General features: G+C 41.2%; 1 protein-coding gene across 1 annotated transcript in view; it reads left to right on the forward strand.

The window, feature by feature from the left end:
• The first annotated feature begins 1,443 nt into the window (after positions 1–1,443).
• Positions 1,444–19,465, forward strand: part of LOC105939705 (mediator of RNA polymerase II transcription subunit 13-like) — a 42,791-nt gene continuing 24,769 nt past the window's right edge. The window contains exons 1-8 of the mRNA XM_036150075.1: positions 1,444–2,255; positions 2,940–3,174; positions 7,130–7,298; positions 12,264–12,409; positions 13,592–13,789; positions 14,118–14,312; positions 14,422–14,578; positions 14,693–14,800. Coding sequence (XP_036005968.1) covers positions 2,190–2,255; positions 2,940–3,174; positions 7,130–7,298; positions 12,264–12,409; positions 13,592–13,789; positions 14,118–14,312; positions 14,422–14,578; positions 14,693–14,800 — 1,274 coding nt within the window. The 5' untranslated portion in view covers positions 1,444–2,189. The remainder of the gene's footprint in view (positions 2,256–2,939; positions 3,175–7,129; positions 7,299–12,263; positions 12,410–13,591; positions 13,790–14,117; positions 14,313–14,421; positions 14,579–14,692; positions 14,801–19,465) is intronic.

Raw genomic sequence — 19,465 nt, forward strand, 5'->3', positions numbered from 1 at the left:
GTACTAATGCCAGTGGGACTTTCTTCTGTTCAACCACTGGAAAACCAAAGAGCCGGTCGTGAGCTTCTGCAGGTGCAGGCCCACCTCCTTGACACCGACAATCATCCAGGGAACTGACAGTGAGATGATTGAACTCCTATAAGTACCTGAGTGTTCAACAAACTGGACTGGAGTCACATCGTTGATATTTATGTTTATTTAACAGCATTTTCTGTGAAAGAAGCCCAGATTTCACTCCACTTTCAATACAAATATTGGAATCAGTTTTAAATATGCAAGAAAGAAAAATCTGCTAATGCGTTAAAGTTGTACATGAACACAATGATTCTGTCATGTTTGATCAGGTGGACACAAGCAGGAAATACCGCAGCCAGAAAGACCTTTCTCATTGCAGCTGTTAGCTAAATGTGGATTGCTAATCAGGTGAAATATTATTCAAGTGCATTTATTTTGTTTGTGTGTAAATAAGCATGTGCATATTACTAGGTTTTGCATAGACTGGCTCCCTTCCACTTAAAAATATGAGAAGGACAAAATCACATTCTCTTAAATAGAAATAAAACTTAAGGGAACTATTTGTACCATTCTGGACAAAGGGCTTCTCAGCTTGGAATTTTGCAACCCCTCATAGGATTTTCTTTATTAATAAATAATAATTCTACATATCATGTTTTGTTAGTTTCTTAATGTGTTTTTAGGTTGTACTCCTTCAATCTGCCAATCATTTGATAAATCCATATGACCCAAGGAACTTCTACATGTAAAAAGCCCCTTTTCAATAGTATCAAAGCCTGATCGTTAATTTATTTTGGCTTTATATATATATATATATATATATATATATATATATATATATATATATATATATATATATATATATATATATATATATCAACGGTCATTTAGTCCAGAGAATGTATACCTCTGCAGCATTGTCAAGTATTTTTGTGAAAATTATTTTATATATATGTATATATTTTCTCATCATATAATAAGAATATTCAAATGTCACAAATATTAAGTCATTTTGTCCAGTAGTAATAAATCTGGAAATACCTTTCCACAACTTTTTCTATAATAATAATAATAATAATAATAATAATAATAATAATAATAATAATTAGGTGCGTCCTCAGAAATATTAAAGCAAAATATTACTTTTAAATTTCCAGATGAAATGTTTGACCTGCTAATTCTTCTTCTACTCGATGTGATCGTCACATAATATCCGGTCCTGTCAGAAAAGAACTGCAGCACATCGTGGCCAAACTGTCAGGATGACAAAACGGCTTAATGACAGTTTGTTGTTCAGCGCTACAAAAGGTGCATTTAGCAGCTATGACAGACGCTCTGGAGCTCTCATCTTGTAAACTGTGAAGTCATGGAGCTTCTTGAAGCCGGATGACGCCCCCCATCAACACATTTTGACCAATGGGAGCCGAGAGGCAGAGTTGTCCTCCTGGCCGCCATTAAAAGAATTCAATCCATGTAGTGAAATAATGGAAATCTGCAGGAGCCATGGATCCAGGCAGAGGAGATCCGCCGACGAGTAGTCTCGGAGATTGTGGCGTCTAATCTGTTTTAGGGTTCGGTTCTACTATGACGGAGCGACGTGGGGTTTTAGCGTACAGGAGGGCGGTGTAGCTCATTGTTTTATTGAGGCTCTGGTATGTTAGCTCGGGTGCTAGCACAGGCTAGCTGAGCTCAGGGGGAGGGGAGAGTTCCTTTGCTTTGAAATTGTTTCTAGCTGACATTAGCATTAGCATACCAGGGACCAAGCTTTTGTGATGAAGTTTTTCTAGCTCGGTTTTTTTCTTTCGTTTCGCTTTTAACTTTTCTCTTGTTGGGGTTTTTTTTTTCTCTCATTTTTAAACACGCACAATGTTGCGTTTCGGTTAACGTCGGCCGCTCGCTCTTTCGGGTAATGTGGCCGTGGGCTTGTGCCTAACCGGATCAGACAATACATTTCAAATAGGATTGATGAATCAAATTGCTAGAAGCCTACAGTTGTCGCTCCCTGGCAGCCTGTCTAACGTTAGCTTAGCCGCCAGGCTAGCGGCGGCTAGCGCCGGTTAGAAGTTGCTGAGCGTTTCAGACGTCGCCTCGAAGCTGAGTTTCCACCTATCGGCTCCTGCCCCGAAAGGCGATTGAGACAATGGACTTTAACGTCGACGCGACGGTGTGAGAGGATGAGTTCGTGCTTTGTACCAAACGGGGCCAGCTTGGAGGACTGCCACTCCAACATCTTCTGCCTGGTAAGTGTCTCCGCTGCTAGCGCCGTCCGCTGTGTGTTGCCGAGAGGCCAGAAAGCCATTTTGGCTAATAAGGCAACAAGCTCTCTGTAACGTCAGTTGCAGGCTGGCGTGAAGGAATTACTGGCCCTGCAACTTGCACACCGTGATCTGACCTGGTTTTCATAACCACCCCCCCGTATTGCGTTACGCTTTATGTAAAAAAAAAGAAAAAGAAAAAAAAATGTTTTTAAAGAGTTGTTTACGAGTGCGGACGATCCTGTGTTTACAATGCAGTTGTTACTGGAAATTTCGGAGCTAGCCGCTGTAGTAACAGGTCGGGTCAACGGAGCGAATTAACCTAAACACGCCGTGTGTCTTTTATAGTTCTGCACTTTGATCACACAAGCCAACTACTGGCTTAAAATCACACTAATTAACCTGATCTCTAGGTATTTAGCAATGTGAGAAAGTTATGTGCTAAGGTTTGCAGTGCCTGCAATGTTTCCAACAGTTGCCATTTTTTTTTTCTGTCTGCTGTGTGAAATTAAAAAAACAATAAACAAAAAAACATCCTGCCTTCAGTTTAGTGGCGTGTCTCCTATGTAGAGGAGATGCGCTCACGCATAACTATGCAATCAAACGACTTGACAGTTGTCCGGTCACTTTATGCTGACATGCTCACTTTGTTTGCTTCCTTCCCTCCAGGCTGACTTGACGGGAATCAAGTGGCGGCGTTTCGTGTGGCAGGGACCCACTTCGTCGCCCATCCTCTTCCCGGTCACCGAGGAGGACCCCATCCTGTGCAGCTTCAGCCGATGCCTGGCAGCCGATGTGCTGAGTGTGTGGAGAAGGCACCACACCCCGGGTCGCAGGGAGCTCTGGCTCTTCTGGTGGGGGGACGACCCCAGTTTCGCGGAGCTTATCCACAATGAGCTCTCAAGTAAGCGAACGCAACCGTTGGCAGGTTTTCAGCAGGACTTGTGCCACTTTTGCATTATCCTGGGGACATTTTGTGTACTTTGTTAGGCAGGGGCCTATAGAGGATCCTCAGAGTGTTTCAACTTTTTCAAACTAAAATAAGCACCATTATTTAATTGGTGGTAGTGTAGTATAGCTGATATTAACTGGTTATTTAGTCAGGCTATCTACAGAGGTGGTCCACTTTCAGTCACTGGTAAATGGAGGTCCTTTAATTGCCGCGCCATGGCCGTCTGTGTTTTTATATGTTTCCCGAACATTCGCAGACAGTGGAGTTTGTCTTTCTCGTAAGCATCAGAGTCATCTGTCACCAGGCGAGGATCTCCGTGCTCTGCGTAGGCTTGGTTTGCATGCCATTTTCCAAGGGTTCATCAGCCTGGGAGCAGAGCAGTGGACGTCCCCCTGGGACCATGCGACCAAGATCCACATTAACAGATCTCTGGGTGCTGTGATGGAAAATCTTCAATAAAGAATTAAGATCAGTGAAACTGGGAACTATGACCAGCAGGCAATCTCTGGTAGTTTCTTTGGTGTTTCTGCATTTGCGTCACCAAAAGGTATTTAAGATGATAAACTCAGATTGTTCTGATAGGCCGACTATGGCATTGTGGCCCAGGTGAAGACGTGGCTTCTAATCACCTCATCCAGGGTCACTGTTGAGGAATTAATTTAATGAAGTAGCCTCCTTTCAGCCAGCTGACGAGCAGTGAGTAGACCTGGTATCGCAGGCAAAGGCTTAGCTTTCATTAGGTTGGGTTTCCTTAAATCAAATATTTTATACTACTTTTTTAATTCTAAAAAAAGTTCCCTTTCTGCAAAGAAAGTAAATTTTTTTGCTTCCCACAAAAAAAGAAAAATTAACAGAAAGGACTATTCAGTCACATTAAATAAAAAAAAAACTCTTTATGACATTGTTTGATTAAAACTAGAGGTTGTAAGTTTAAACTAACCAGTATTAAATGAATGTGTTATATAGGAATTTGTTTAACCTAGTCACGTTATTTACACAGTTAAATGTGACTATGATAGGATGAAGTGGAAGTAATTTGGACTTCTGCGTAGATTCTTCTGATTAAAAAAGAAATTCAGGGACAGCCCGGCATCGAATTAGACGAACGGTGCAGGGGGGGGCGATGAAAGCAGTCAGGCAGTTGGTCTAAACACGGAGAGCTTCAACAGCAGCCTGAAACTAACCCAAAAATTGGGCTATTTCTTTTTCTTCTTCTTGCCCATAACTAGCCCGTTGGTTCATTTCTGCAGCTTCTTATGCCTCCTGCTGCGCGACTAGCAAAACCTTACAGACTGTGGCACAGACAGAGCCATCCGATGACTGGAGCAGAGCTTCCGACTGTATAAAAGGCACATATGAATATGTGCGGCTCCAGACTTCAGATAAAGGACTCTGGGCACACATGGCAGAGGAAAACTGTACTAACTATTGTCCAGAAATGTAAGAGAAGATGAAATCATGCAAATTACGAGGCAGCTAAAATGTTGACGACGGATATTTGTTCCCAAATTTGCAGCAGCCTTTGCTTTCATCGGCTTTCTTGGATCCGTTGTCTGTTAACTAATACGCCCAATGAAAAAGGACTTTGAACTGTAGGAACACTATCAATTAAAAAAAATAAGAGTTTTTAAACTGTAAAAGCTTTGTCACTCATGCCTGGTACACAGTGGTGGATGTTGCAGTTTAAGGAATTAATCCAGATTTGATTTGCTTCAATTTATCCAATATATATGCATATGGATGATTTTAAATTTAAATATTTCTTTACCCTTCAACCCATGAATTTATAATGTGCCACCCTAAATTCAACACCAGTAACGGAAGCAACAAGTTTCATTGATATTTACTTTTTTTTTTTTTTCTTAAGGCTGGTTGGCAACAAATGTCAAAACATTAACGCTCAAATGTTGACGTTGACGCATTCCACTGCATGCTTTTCCTTTTTGTAATACCACAACAGGTGTGCTGGGCTTCTTCTCGTACTTCCTGTAAATGCCTTAAAAGACTCAACAGAACGGGGGTTGGTCCACATTGAGCCGTGCAGAGTCAAACCATTTCCCGATCTCTCAGATAACACTATGTCTCTTTGGCATTACTGCTAAACCCTCAGGGACTCTTGTCGTTAATCAAAGTTGTTGACTTGCAAAGCCCGTACTTGCAGCCATCTCCACGGAAACGACGATAGCTCTCATTACTGTCAAAACTCAGATGCCTGTTTGTGTTTGAGTGCCAGCGGAGAAAGTGCTCAACTTCAATGGTTGTTGTTTTTTTTTCCACAGAATTAAACTTAAGTAACTTATTGTTCAGACCTTCATTTGCTCTAATTAATGTGTGTGTGTGTTCACTTTTGCTCCTGTCTAATATTTGTAATGATTGGTCTCGATAATGGGCTCTCGTTTGAGCAGCAGTGCTGGCGCTTGCAGGAAAAATATTACCATTTGTTGAAACTTTGTTCATGTTTAAACATGTCCGGTGTTGGACAGCCACGCCGTTTTGTTATGTAGGATTAGCTCATTTTAATTATTTTCAGTAAATCCTGATGCAGTTTATAAGTAATCAGATCTTTTAAGACTTTGCAGATTTTTCCACTTCTTAAAGACAGCCATTAAACAGGTTGAGGAAGACTTGGAGAAATCTCTGCTAGGCTTCTAAAACGGCAGTATTGCTTGTATTTGAAAGCATAACTGATCCCGACTGAAAGACTTTGTTTTTGCTGTAGCTCCTGCTGTGGATATAAATGTAAGTATTTGATATGCAAATGTGGCTTAATTGGGCATAAACCCGCCTGCTAGATACAGAATTACCCTCTGTATATGTGGATTTTTTTATTAAACTGTTCTTCAGCTACCTAGCTACATTTGGACCAAAAGCAGTATGATGCAAATTAGCAACAACAGTCCATAATGGATTAAGCTGTCTTCAGTCTCGTATATTAGCATCTAGCTAACTGTACAGTAACAAAAAGTATTAGTCTCTGTGTGTATTCCTTAGAAAATGGAGACGGTTTCTAAAAGGCTGCCAACTTTCAAAGTTTAATAACAGAAAAGAGTAGTAGTTAGCTGCTTAAGTGTACTCTAGGTCAGTTTCCTGTTTTTTAGTAAATTTGACAGACTGTCCCTGAAGTGGAGGTAGGAATGATGTCAGGTGCCAGCCAGTTCCTTTTTGTACTCGTTAAAGTCGCGTGCGAAATTGAAAAGCAGTAAAAAGTCAAGAACTCTGACCTAACACTCTCCAGTCAACGCCCGTCCGGCTGAAAGTCGTGCTTTTTCTGGTCAACAGATGTTTTTTATAGGTAATCTCTTCATATTTTCAAAGGCAAGGCAAGGCAAATTTATTTATATAGCACAATTCAGTACAGAGACAATGCAAAGTGCTTTACATGATTAAAATATTGGAAAATAAAACTGAATAAAAGCAAGTAGGGATAGTGTAGAAACAAAAAAGAACATTTGAAAACAGTTAAACTTTTTAACTTGGACATTCAAAGGCAATTCTAAACAAATGTGTTTTTAATCTCGATTTAAAGGAACTCAGGCTTTCTGCACTTTTACAGTTTTCTGGAAGTTTGTTCCAGATAAGTGGAGCATAGGAACTAAATGCTGCTTCTCCTTGTTTAGTTCTGGTTCTAGGTATGCAGAGTAGGCTGGAGCCAGAAGACCTGAGTGGTCTGGAGGGTTTATACGCTGATAACAAGTCTGTGATGTATTTAGGTGCTAAGCCATTTAGAGATTTATAGACTAACAGAAGGCCTTAGTGTCGCCGACGAGTATGCAAAAATAAGTTACGAGGGGAAATTTCTGATGGATGTCGCTCACCCCCCGTATACATTTAATATCAGACATATAAGGGGGAAATAATTTAACTCTTTTGTCAAACTGTGGGATATAACGCCGGTGTCTTGTTTCAGGCGAGGAGGACGGCGAGTGGGAGAGTGGCCTGTCCTACGAGTGTCGGACGCTCCTGTTCAAAGCCATTCACAACCTGCTGGAGCGCTGCCTCATGAACCGCGGCTTCGTTCGCATCGGCAAGTGGTTCGTTAAGCCATACCAAAAGGAGGAGAAGATCATCAATAAAAGGTATTGGCATTGTTTACTGCGGACATGCGTATGAAACGCTTGTAAGAATTACCGATCAGTAGAAATAGGTTTTTAAGAAAATTGTTTCAGGCATAAGTCCTCTTTAATTCAAACTAAATGCTCTTTAGGTGTTAAGCTGTGTAAGGAGAAAAGGGCTCGCTGAAGATGTTTTTTAAAGAGCAAATTCCACTCAAAAGGAAGAGTTCAAAAGGGTTAGAGGCTAAACATCTCTTTTTAAGGGTATGCTCTTAACATCGTTGGCACATATCTCGGCGACAGATCTTTTTCACAGCTATCATAAATTTCACACTAAAAAGTCATTTTTTTTTAAAACCCAAAACAAGCACCGAGGTCAAAAATGGCTGTCGAGGACATTCATCTGATTTGTTGCTTGCGCCATCGGGCCAAACATTACTCAGTGTCTGGTGTTTGGGTATTAATTGACATTTTCAGCACGCAACTATCATCTGATATTTTTTTTTTTTTCTGAGCACTTTGTTGAGCGAGAAAAATTTTGCTGGTGAAGGTATTTTTTTATTTTTTGTCCTTTTAGACTGTTAAAAGCTTCGTCATCCATGACAGACATCTGTGTGTTTGTGCGTATTGCAGAGGGAAGTCTTTCTCAGCAGATGTTGTGAAAGTTGTGGTTGAAAGTTAGCTCAACAGTTACTGGCCTTTCACATCCTTTTAATGATTAAAATTCTCTTTTGGGATTCGGCTGGAGACGTGCTGCTGAAACTGGGATGGCTATTATTAGAACGTTGGTTTCTTGCTATGAGACAAAAAGAAATGGAAAGACGTTTTTTTTTTTTTTTTTTTTTTTCCAAACTCTGAGAGATCTGCAGCTGTCTATCGTTTGCATGCCGCTTTCAGTTATTACTAATATGCATTTCACCAATAGCATCTTTTTTTTTTCTTAACCTATTCAGTTTAGGGTCTTGAAGAATAAAAATAACTGAGCAAAATTAAAGAAAAAATATTAAATCAATGAACATATGCAGTATAAATGCCACCCATTTAGCTTCTTTGGAGTCATCTTCTTCTCCTCTGACTTTAGAGAGATGGCACATAGATTCTCTCTGGCCCAACACCAATGTTATTCAGGTTTCTTCAAGGCTTACCAATTTTGATTTTTTGACTGACTCTGATTAATTTGTTTTGTCAATAGGACTATAATACCTAAAAAAAAAAAAAAAAAAATCTTGTATGTACTTTATTAGAGGTGGTAGTTTTAAGTCCAACTCAAAACTAATATAGGCATTTTATATTGTACTTTTATCTAATTTAATTAAATCCAAGAAAGTGCATCAAATCTCATGTTGTTGGGCGATGTGTTTACAGACCCGAAATGGTGGGAGTTTTTAGTTCAGACGCATTAAAATAACAGGGAAAGCAAATTAGTATTTTACCTTCTGATCACCACTTAGAATCGATCAATGGGAAATTAAGCGGTCCAGAAAAGTTGTTTTTTTTATCTTTAGTTTTACTGGCTGTGTGTGGAAGCTTCGTCTCCACTTTTTTCCTCCACTCTAGGTTTTTTTTTTTTTTATTGCTTCAATGCAAACATGTCTACAGTTTAAAGCAGTCAAGTCCAACAAACAGAATTCAGAATAATGTGAGACTCTGCTTGAATTAATTTATTATCTGTTTGAAAGCATCTAAGAACTGATTTATTATTTAAAACTTGTTGCTTAAGTAGACAAATTGAACACTGACCTATTGGGTGTATTTGGTTTCATTATGTTTTACGTTAATTGGCGAGGCCCTTCATGGCATAATGGGCTAAGTCTGTGTTTTTGATAGGGGGGAGACCCAGGATTTAGGGGTCCGGCGTAAAACCTCTGCCAGGTCTGTGTGGAAGGTGCAGTGAGTTGCTGTGGCCACCCCTGAATAAGGGAACAGCTGAATTTTCTTGCTCAGTTTCGTTTAGTGATGCATTCAATGACAAAAAGTGGTTTCTGACATCTGCAAGGAAACAAATGAAAGAGAACCGCTTAGTTAGGTTACTACTAGTAGAGGATTATGAGCTGGATTGTTCCTGAAATTGGGTTCAGTTTGATGACTCGATGAGATTGTTCCAGAAATCTTCACCTGGCTTTATCTTAAGCAGAAAATCGTTTTGCATAATTTATGCACTGTGCATCTGTTTGAAGTCCGCGCTGATGCATTTCCTGAGAGCAAGGCAAGATTGTTCTGTGTTTTTTTTTTAAGTAGTCATAAAAAATAAAAGCTTGAGGCAAACAAACGGCACATAAATATCTAGATGATCCTAAACAGAGTTATGCACAGCTGTCTTTTTTTTTTTTTATTCTAGAAGGGTACTAAAATAGATTTAGTGTTTGCGCTCAAAACAAGGGCCAGGGGAACCCTAGAGTTTCCTGACGAGCTAATTCGAGCCTCTGCATTTTGGCTCATGTGACTCGAGCGTTTGAAGCGCGGCGGCCCGTCGGTCCGGCTCCCTTCTGGCAACTTTCCCTTTGATTTCAGGGATGCGCTTTCAGCTATTTCAAAGAACTGCTGCGTTCAAGCGGGTGTGATTTTATTTATTTATTTATTTATATATATTTTTTAACCATTCGCTTCTGGTCGCCTAATGAGCTTTCAGTTTCTTTTTGTAACATGAAGTGATCTCAACACACGTTTTACAATGAAATGGATCAGCTCCTCAGCTAACTCTCTGTGTCCTCGGGCACAACGTAAACAGGAGCACCTTTTTAACTGAGGAGTTTCTGTGTGTCAGCCTCGCTGTCGCCTGCCCTCTCTGGCTCGTAAACACACGAGTCTTTGGAAAATGCTGAGTGCGCACTGTGGTTTTACAGCAGCCGCGTCAACAAATACTATTTCAGTGCATTTTGTGGATTTCTAGACGGCTAGGAAATACACATGTAATATTTAAGGCATACGATTCTTTCTAATGTTTGTGGTTTATTTCTGCGTGGAGCTGCAGGAAGATTTGGTGAATAATTTAAGTCAGCATGAGGAGTTTATGCGGGCTTTAAACTGGGCACAAGCCAGTATGATTTACCTTGAGTACAAATACCACAACATTGAGGTATTTACGCACAGATTTAATTCATTTAGATAAATGAAACAGTTTGTCCCCTTTGTGGTTGATGCCAAATTCAGTATTTTCCTTGACGTCCAAATTCAGATGGACAGATTTTTCCCTTATTTTATTTTTATTTTATTATTTTTTTCCTTAAGGCTTATAAGCCTATGAGAAAATTGTCATTACAACGTCCTGCACATTTACCAAAGCGTACAGTTCCCTAACTTTTATCCAATTCTATTAAATTTGGAATAAGTCCAATTAAAATGCATGCTGTTGGTCGACACGTTTCATAGACAGAAAATAGTATCCTTAGTTTTAATGCATTTCAATAAATAGTAGAACGTTCGTTCAGCCGTGTCTGGGCTGCCGATCATTATTCGGAGCCAATTGTGGTAAAATCAAAACTGAATTCCGATCTGTTGCCGCTTAGTGACAAAATAAAAACTTGACATCTGCTAAATGTTGTCGTATTTTAAATAAAAGTGCATATGAGACACAATGTTCTATCTTTTCATGTTTATAGGATGACACGGGAACAGAAAGCTGATATTGGCTGGTTGTACAGGTTGTGTTGTCGGGCAGAGCTCAGCTGTTTAACAGGCAACCTTTTTCGTAACGTGACATTCGCAGCCTTAAAACTGTGTTATCTTTAGAGCGATGGGTGGCGCTGAAGTTCTCACTCCATGTCGGGCCATCTATTTTCATGGCTGGAAATATTTCCAAATTCATTGTTGTTTTCGTGTTTTTGTACGAGACTGAAAAGTGTTCAGTGCTTTCGCTCAGCCGGCTGGCCAGCATTGTGGAGCAACAGGTGGGGGAGGGGCAGCATTGCATTCATTTATGGTCTACATAGCTTTCGGGCACCTGATCATACTCCTTATTAGGTGGTTTTAAACCGAACGAACGTTACTAGTGGTCAAGTGGAACGAGCCGTTTATCCCAGAACTGCATGGAAAAATCGATATGGAAGAACATTTTCTTTTGTCAGGGAGAACCACTCCTTCTAAACTTTTCAACAGCCCCTTAATGCCACGCTTGGTCATGCAGCTGTATCATGTAGCTATTTAAAAATGTGTGCGGATATTGATAGCCAATATTAATGTTGCCGTTGTGACCGACGACCTATATTTATATATTTCTTACCCTTATGACATTGTAAAAAATGGCCACACTGCGGCCATTTTTTACAAATGGCCGCATTTTTTACAAAAAATGCGGCAACCCCCCATCATCTGCTGCACCACTATAACATGACCAAACAAATATTACATGATCAATAAAACTCATGAAACCCGTACACAAACGTTAAGAAGCAGGGAACACATTTTTACGTATCGGACTGATAACGATGTGTTAAAAAATTGACTACTAAGCCTTTGAAGCTTCATTATTTTTAACCTTTTTAAATAAAGTTATGACTATAATTATGTTTCAAGATTGCTCCTTTTTTATATTTAAGGATTTAGCACACTTTTTATTGTCTAATTCAGTTTTAAGGTGTTTTTATTACTTGAGTTTTTTTTATCCATTTAGAACTATTAATTTCAAAAGTTTGCTATGGGGAGTTATTGCTTAAAATGCTTTATATTATTGCTGTTCCAATGAAAATGTATCTTGTACATTTTGCTACCAGAAACGGAGCCATGCTTAGTTCACATGATTTATTTAAATGCTTCATGACATCTCAGTGTATCACTCTTCGTGGAAGTTAATCTGTTCACGGCACGCCAGCAGACCTTCATTTTAAACTGTGAAGTAGGATTTCCTGAAGGGAATGTTTGACCATTAGGGTTTTTTTTTTTTTTTTTTTTTTTTTTTTTTGGTGCCCAGGTGAAAAGCACTTATGATTTGCCTATTTGGTAACTCATTATTCTAAACCCTGGTGTTTCTTTAACCGTTGTCTCTCTTCGCAGCGAGCATCTGTCCTGCGCCTTCACCTTTTTCGTTCATGGCGACAGCAACGTCTGCACGAGTGTGGAGATTGCCCAACATCAGCCTCTTCAGAGACTCGGCGAGGAGCATCTCAGCCTCGCACAGCAGAGCTCCAGCCCCTTGCAAGGTGAGATCGGCGTTTCCGGTCTCAATTTATTTCTAATTATTTTACCTACCAGGTTTCTACCCACTCCTAAAGGAATAAATATCAACATTTCTAAAAGTTTTAAAAGATGGTTATAGTGAACAAATTGGACAAAGACACTGAGTTGAACAAAAATGTTATGCAGAGTTGAAAAAAGACATTTACATTGTTCTGTTTTTTTTGTTTACCTCTAGACCCTCTTAGAATAAAATAGAATAACCTTCATTGTTTTAAATTTAGGTGTATCCACAGCAAGTAAGGGAAAGGTTCAAAACAGAAGAAAAAAAATACTGTACCACTATTAAAAATGACATGTTCTGATTAAATGAAATGTGCTACTGAGCAGGGTGACCCCAAAGTGTTCAAAAACAAAACAAACTGGTACAGACCATGTCAGAAAAAACAACAGCAGGGATGTAAACACATATATTTGGTCTATTGGGAGCTCTGATGGTTCTAAAGTCTTACCGGCTGCTGGGAGGAAGGATCTGTGATATCGTACCTTTGTGCAGCGATCTGGCACTGAAGGATCTCTAAGAGTAGGGTTGGATCTGCACGAGAGCTTTAAAATGGTTTAGGAGGTGTTTTCAAAGATTTAAAAGTGCCTAAAGTTTGGTTTTGAAGGGCCTAAAGATCATGTTGTGCTTTCCATAACCACAAACTGATGAACTGGTTCACACCCATGAAGCTGGTGTAACACGTTGTATTTATTTTTGTTGGGTAGATTTTTTTTTTTTTAATGCAGTATATCTGAAAAGTATTTAAGTTTACCAATAAAATACATCACATTTAGTTGAGTTCCAACTTATATATTTTGTTTCATATTGACTTAAATGGGCTGTATTTGCCTTTTTTTTCCCCCCCCAATTGAATGTTCAAATCATATTCTCGGAAAGTTACCATGAGAGGACTTAGATTTAAATCTAAGCATCCAAGCATTGAAACCATTTCCCCCCCATAAATTACTAAAATAGTTAACAGGTCTGTGTAGAATAAATCTGAAAAAGAAGCTGATCAAAGTAATGGCATTTTATCTTTTTACACCTCAAACGTAAACCAACTTAAATGTTCAAATTTAACTGAAACTGGTTTTACTTAGTTGCAAAGGCCCTTTTCTTGGGAAGGCTGCTCTCTTGAATCTCTCGTGAATCCTCTCCTCCACAGTCATCCTCAGCCCGTACGGCCTCAACGGGACCCTCACCAGTCAAGCTTTCAAGATGTCCGATCACCCCACGCAGAAGCTCATAGAGGAGTGGAGGCAGTTCTATCCCATTTTCCCCAATCCGAAGGAGGTCCCGGAAGACAAGCTGGAGGATGCAGACTGGGAGGATGACTCCCTGGCTGCTGTGGAGGTCCTTGTCGGTAAGGTTTTATAATTATTCTATAAGGCGCTGATGGGCGGCGGGAATGCAAGGCAGGTAAGATGCAATAAACCTTTTTAATATTTAAGTCTATTGTCCTTGTTTGGGTCTTTTTTTATTTATAGTAACCGTAAATTGGTTTTAAAGATTAAGGAAGTTGGGGAAATTAATTAGAATTTCTTCAGACTTGGAATGTTTGTAACCTAAACGCATCTTTAAGAGAGTCGACTGACGTTGACGTATGGTGTAATTCCATTAAAGGACCTTAAAGCGTTGGCAGATTTTTTTATTTATTTTTTTTTTAAATGAGTAAATGTGCTTTCTTCCAGCTGGAGTCAGGATGGTTTACCCCTCCTGCCTGGTGCTTCTCCCTCTGTCGGACCTCCCCGCCATGGTTCCTCAGGGCTCTGCCAACACCCCAGGAGCCCAGAGCGGCGCTCACCAGGGCCAGGCAGCTCACAGAGACTCCGCCATGTCCTCAGTCACGCTGACTCCTCCGACGTCGCCGGAAGAGGCCCACACCGGTACAGCTCAGACCCGCACATTAATCTCACAAGCTCTTTTTTTCCCCCTGTAGTAACCCCCAGACTAACATCGTTGGTTCCCCTCCGTCTTTTGTTTTCCTCCCCTTAGACTACCAGCCTGCCCAGAGATGGCTGAAGTTGTCTTCGGGGTCTGATTGCTACAGCTCCAACAACACTCTTCACGGTGGAAAAATCCCCCGCAGGCTTTCCGGCCAGATGGTGGAAACGGTGTGGCAGGAGTACAACATAAACCGCGCAGGGAACAAGTATGTTCACCGCCCGTGCGTTTTCTGAAAAAAAACGGATCGAACGTTTTTTTTCCTGGCTGATTTATTCCTGCCGTCCTGACCTGAAAACTGTGGCTTTGCTTCGCTTACCAGGAGGAAGTTTACAACCTTGACAAACGGCGCCTGTGAGGAGGAGTCAGACAAAAGCGGACTCTGGGATTTTGTGGAACCGACTCACAGGCCGACTTGCAATTGTTCAAGGTAAACCAAGAACACAGACCTGTCAGTATTTATTTATTTCAAAGACAGTGCAGATGCTCTGCTGAGACCTTTGTGGCCATTTTTTTTTTTGGGCGGTGCTGAGACAGATTTCGACCTTCAACAAACTCTTCCTAAGAACCACAAGAAGATAGAAATATTTTTTTTCTCTAGCTGTCCTGCATGAATGGTCATTTGTTATATTAGGAGCAAAGGCACCGTCACAGAGGAGATAAGGCAGCAGACGCTTTAAAACTGCGTTTTAATATTTGAAATATATTTCAAACTTTCATTATCCTGCAGGTCTTCTTTCGACTTCTCCCTCTCAGGGGTCGCCACAGCGAGGCATTTGTCTCCTGTCTCCTGCATCATCGTCTCTCACGCCAACTACCTTCGCGTCCTCTTTCACTCCATCCATAAATCTCTTCTTTGGTCTTCCTCTAGGCCTCCTCCCTGGCATCTCACCACTCTCTTGAATTCTGTTTTTGTTTTTTTTTCCACACCTGCAGCACACCTCACCACTGTTTGACAGCTCTCATACACGTCCTGCACCACAAACGTGTTTCTCTGCTACCCCAGACTGCCTCGCACAATAGCACAGCTCCCCACTCGGCACCCTGTCGTTATGCTTTCTCTACAAAAACACAATGCAGCTCCCTTTTTTTTTTTTTTTTTGTAATCCTACAGGGGGCACCTCGGTAAATTTGGATAGAATCAAAAAGAGAATTTAATTTGCCACAGCAAACTTGTTTAGGAGTGACTTGACGCATAAAGAGATGTAGCCCATGTCCTGGAAACAGCTCTCTTAAATAAGCTGCAGCTATCCCAGTTTCTTTTAGCGATAAGCTTTATTTGTTTACCCACCTTGTGAAGGGTGTCAGTTAGCCTGGACCGCCGGACTGACTGTGATTGGTCCGGTCTGAAGCCTGCCAGACCAATCACAGCGCTGGGAACGGGAGTCTGCGATGCATCTCTCTTTACCCATAATGCAGTTTTCTGTAAACATAACAGTCGAGATGCCATGTTTTCATGATGCCCTTTATTTTATCCTGAATGAGCTGAATGTATTCTTAAAAACTCAACTGGCCGCTCTAAGAGTTAAAACAAAGCACGTTGTTTGGAGTTTGCGTCACATCTGTAGTTATCTGATTGCTGTGTTTACGGCATATCAGTCTGGCTGGTCAGGCTAGGTGCCAGTGGCCGTCGACTAGCTTCTCAGCGGTTATGTAGGTCATAACATTTCCTTTGAAAATTACAATTTTTACCAAAGAAAATAATTTTTGGAGACAGAATTTGGTTTTAGTTAAGAATAGGGTTGGATCATCAAAATGAATGGAGATAAATGCTAGCGCGGATATTACTGTGTTTTAATGAATTTGTTTGATTTCTGCTTTTTTAAACTCTTGTTCGATATTCCAATATGAGATTGCCCTTTTTATTTTAGTGGACTGTGAGGTCGACATTACTAAAACAACAGTCTCCATGTTTACATCCTGGATATAGACATGAAGAGAAGATGTTGACAGGTTACAAGATAAAACAGCCTTCCTGTTAAAGTATCTCAAATGCCGTCGCTTTTCTACCCAGGCCTAAAAATCCGAAGCAGCGATCCAGCAGCACCTCAGGACACCCGCCGTCATCAGGCCAGCCGCCCCAGCCCGCCGCCAAGCACAAACTGGCCGAGAAGCTGGAGAAGGGCGAGAAGCAGCAAAGAAGGCCGCAGACGCCCTTCCACCACCGCAACTCCGTGAGCGAGGAGCCGTCCCTGGAGCCGCAGACCCCCAGACTCTGCCCGAGGCCGCAGGAGGAGGGCTCCTACCCCAGCTTGCACCACATGGACACGGCGCTGCCCAAAGCCCCCACCCTCCACCCGCACGGCCCTCCCACGGACCTCGCCGGCTCCCCGCCTCCCCCTCCGCTCAGCCCTCAGCCCTGCGACCACGGCGACCTGACGCCGGGCGGCGCCAAGAACTCGTCGACGCCCATCCACCAGCCGTTCTACCCGCCGTCGGTGGAGCCCTGCCTGATGCCTCAGAAGGGCTCCGCGGAGGAGCCGCCGCCGGAGGCCGCGTCCTTCCCCTCGAACTTCAACGACGCCTTGGAGCCCACGGTGTTCATAGGTTCAGCCGTGAACCCCGGCGAAGACTCCACTCACAACCCGTGGAAGTATTTCAACTTGCCCAGGAAGAAAACCTCCAACTTCACGACGCCCCAGTTACCCATGGATAAAACGCGAGAGGATTCCGGAGGAGGCGCCGACGCGGTGGTCTCTGTCACCGAGTAAGCTTTTTTCCCCCCACTTCTCTTGACGTGCGATCAAAGCAGATCCGGAGGAAGAAAAGCCCGTGCACATCCCTAACCGTTTCTCTCTTTCTTCTCAGGCTCATGTGCAACTCCTCACAGCCCCTCAAAGTGTCGCAAGACCTGGTCCGGACATACGCCCAGCGGAGGAACAGCCACCTCGGCTCCTCCGCGGGGGATGGAGAACACGGCGAGGAGTCCGACCCGTACGCCTTTGTAGACGGGGACGACGAATTCAGCATTGCGGAGAAGAGAGACAAGATGGGACCCGAGAAGGACGGCAGCAAAAAGCAGAAGGTGGGAAGTCTACTTCCATTAGCTGGGGGGGGGGTAGATTTTCAACACACCCTGTGAATATTCATTCATTATGGAGCGCACCTTTTATCTTTTTATTTTATTTTATTTATTTGAATTAGGACAATGCACATTCATCAACATGTCAGCATAAACAGGGTGCTTGCGCAAGTCTTGAAAGTCTTTAATAAGTATGGAATTTTGAAACACTGTTTTCCAGACCTTGAAAAGTCTTGAATTTTGTGTGAAAGTCTTAATAAAGTATGGGGAAAAAAATGTGTGGTAGAATTTTACAGTATGCTCAAAGGCATTGCACTGCAAAAACAGAACTAAAAATAAGTAAAATGTTCTCGAAATTAGTGCATTTGTCCTTGATTTGAGCAGGTAAATAAGATTATCTGCCAATGGAATAAGTATTCTTATCCCTAAAATAAGATAATTGGATAAAATGCACTTGAAATAAGTTGATGGAGATGAGGTCTTCCTATTTTAAGTTTAAAAGTCTTATTTCATTGACAGGTTATCTTATTTACCTGCTCAAATAAGGTACAAGGTTTCAAGAAAAATTTACTAATATTTAGTTCCGGTTTTGCAGTGTGTGAAATGAGAAATAGGAAGGTAGGCTATAAAACTATAATTTTACTAACTGGTCACGTACTGCATTAGCCTAATGGAATCAAACACTTGTTTGATGTGAAATTCATGTAGTTGTGATTTTCATGTTTTTGAAACGTTTTCATCTGTAAAAGCATAATTTACTGTGAATAATGCATTTATTCATTGAATAGTAGCCTATAAAAATTAACATTTCTAATAAACAGTTTGTACAATCTCAACCAATGAAGTAGGCAGTAGGCACACAAGTATACAAGTACATAAAGTTAAGGTCTTGGGGGGAAAAAAATATCAGTTTTAAAAAAGTCTGGAATTTTAATTTGGAAAAAGAGCAAGCACCCTGCATAAAGCATCAATGTAAATATGCCAGAATTAGCACAACAGCTAATTTGCATCCGCTGTCCTAAGGCAGGTAAAAACAGTGAACATTAAACAAGACACTACAGGAGAGAACAGAGTGGACACAAACAGATAGGATGCCAATAACATAAAATCACAATAAAATTAGGTTAACAAGAAAATTAGGGTAACAGGCCCATGGAAACAGATCAATTTACCTGTGAACACATGTCTGGTTAGTTTTCAACCAATGTTTCAAGGAGAATTTGCAGTGTGGCAGTGTGTTACTTAACTGTGCTCCTCTGATGGATGCAACCATTTGACCAAATTTGGTCCTACGCCACTGAACATTACAGTCTCCTCTGGTTAAAGCTCTAGTGTTTATTCTAGTAATTTTATTTATTTTTTTATCTTTAACCCTGTTTGTTTCAAATTTTCCCTGTGAAAAGTTATTTTTGTGAAAAGCGTAGTACAGATGGAGAGGCATTGATAGAGATGCAGATATAATACGCAGACATGAGCGAGCAGATCCCCCTCTATGAATCATGGGGAGGGGGTCTTGGCCATGATCTTCTTAGAGCTTCCACCGTCTTTTGAGCAACAATTGTGTTTTGGTTTTTTAAGCATCCTCAGAGAGTTGTTTGCCATGAGGTGCCATGTTGAACACTGGCTGAGCAGTATGAGAGAGCAATTACACCAAATCTAGCACACCTGCTCCCCATTCACACCTGAGACCCTGTGACACTAACGAGTCACTTGACACCAGAGGGAAAACGGCTAATTGGGCACAATTTGGTCATTTTTCATTTATAGCTGGACTCACATTTATACATTATGGCTGTATTGAGTTATTTTGAGGGGACAAGCTGTACACTGACTACTTTTCATTATATCAAAGTCTAAAGGGGGGTGAGTTGCTGTGTGTATTTATATACGTAAAGATAACCTTGATCAGTCTACATCAATGTTGGAAAGTTGCTGAATCTTTCTTTTTTTGGACTCAGCTGGACGACGGCGGGACGGCAACATCCTCAGATGGTGAGTTGTCCTTCAGCTTTGACGTTCATTCAAACGAGGCGTTCAGAGTCGTCTTACTGAACGTTCCCTTCGATTTCTGCC

The sequence above is a fragment of the Fundulus heteroclitus genome, chromosome 18 (genome assembly GCF_011125445.2).
Source record: "Fundulus heteroclitus isolate FHET01 chromosome 18, MU-UCD_Fhet_4.1, whole genome shotgun sequence".
NCBI classification, from domain to species: Eukaryota; Metazoa; Chordata; class Actinopteri; order Cyprinodontiformes; family Fundulidae; genus Fundulus; species Fundulus heteroclitus.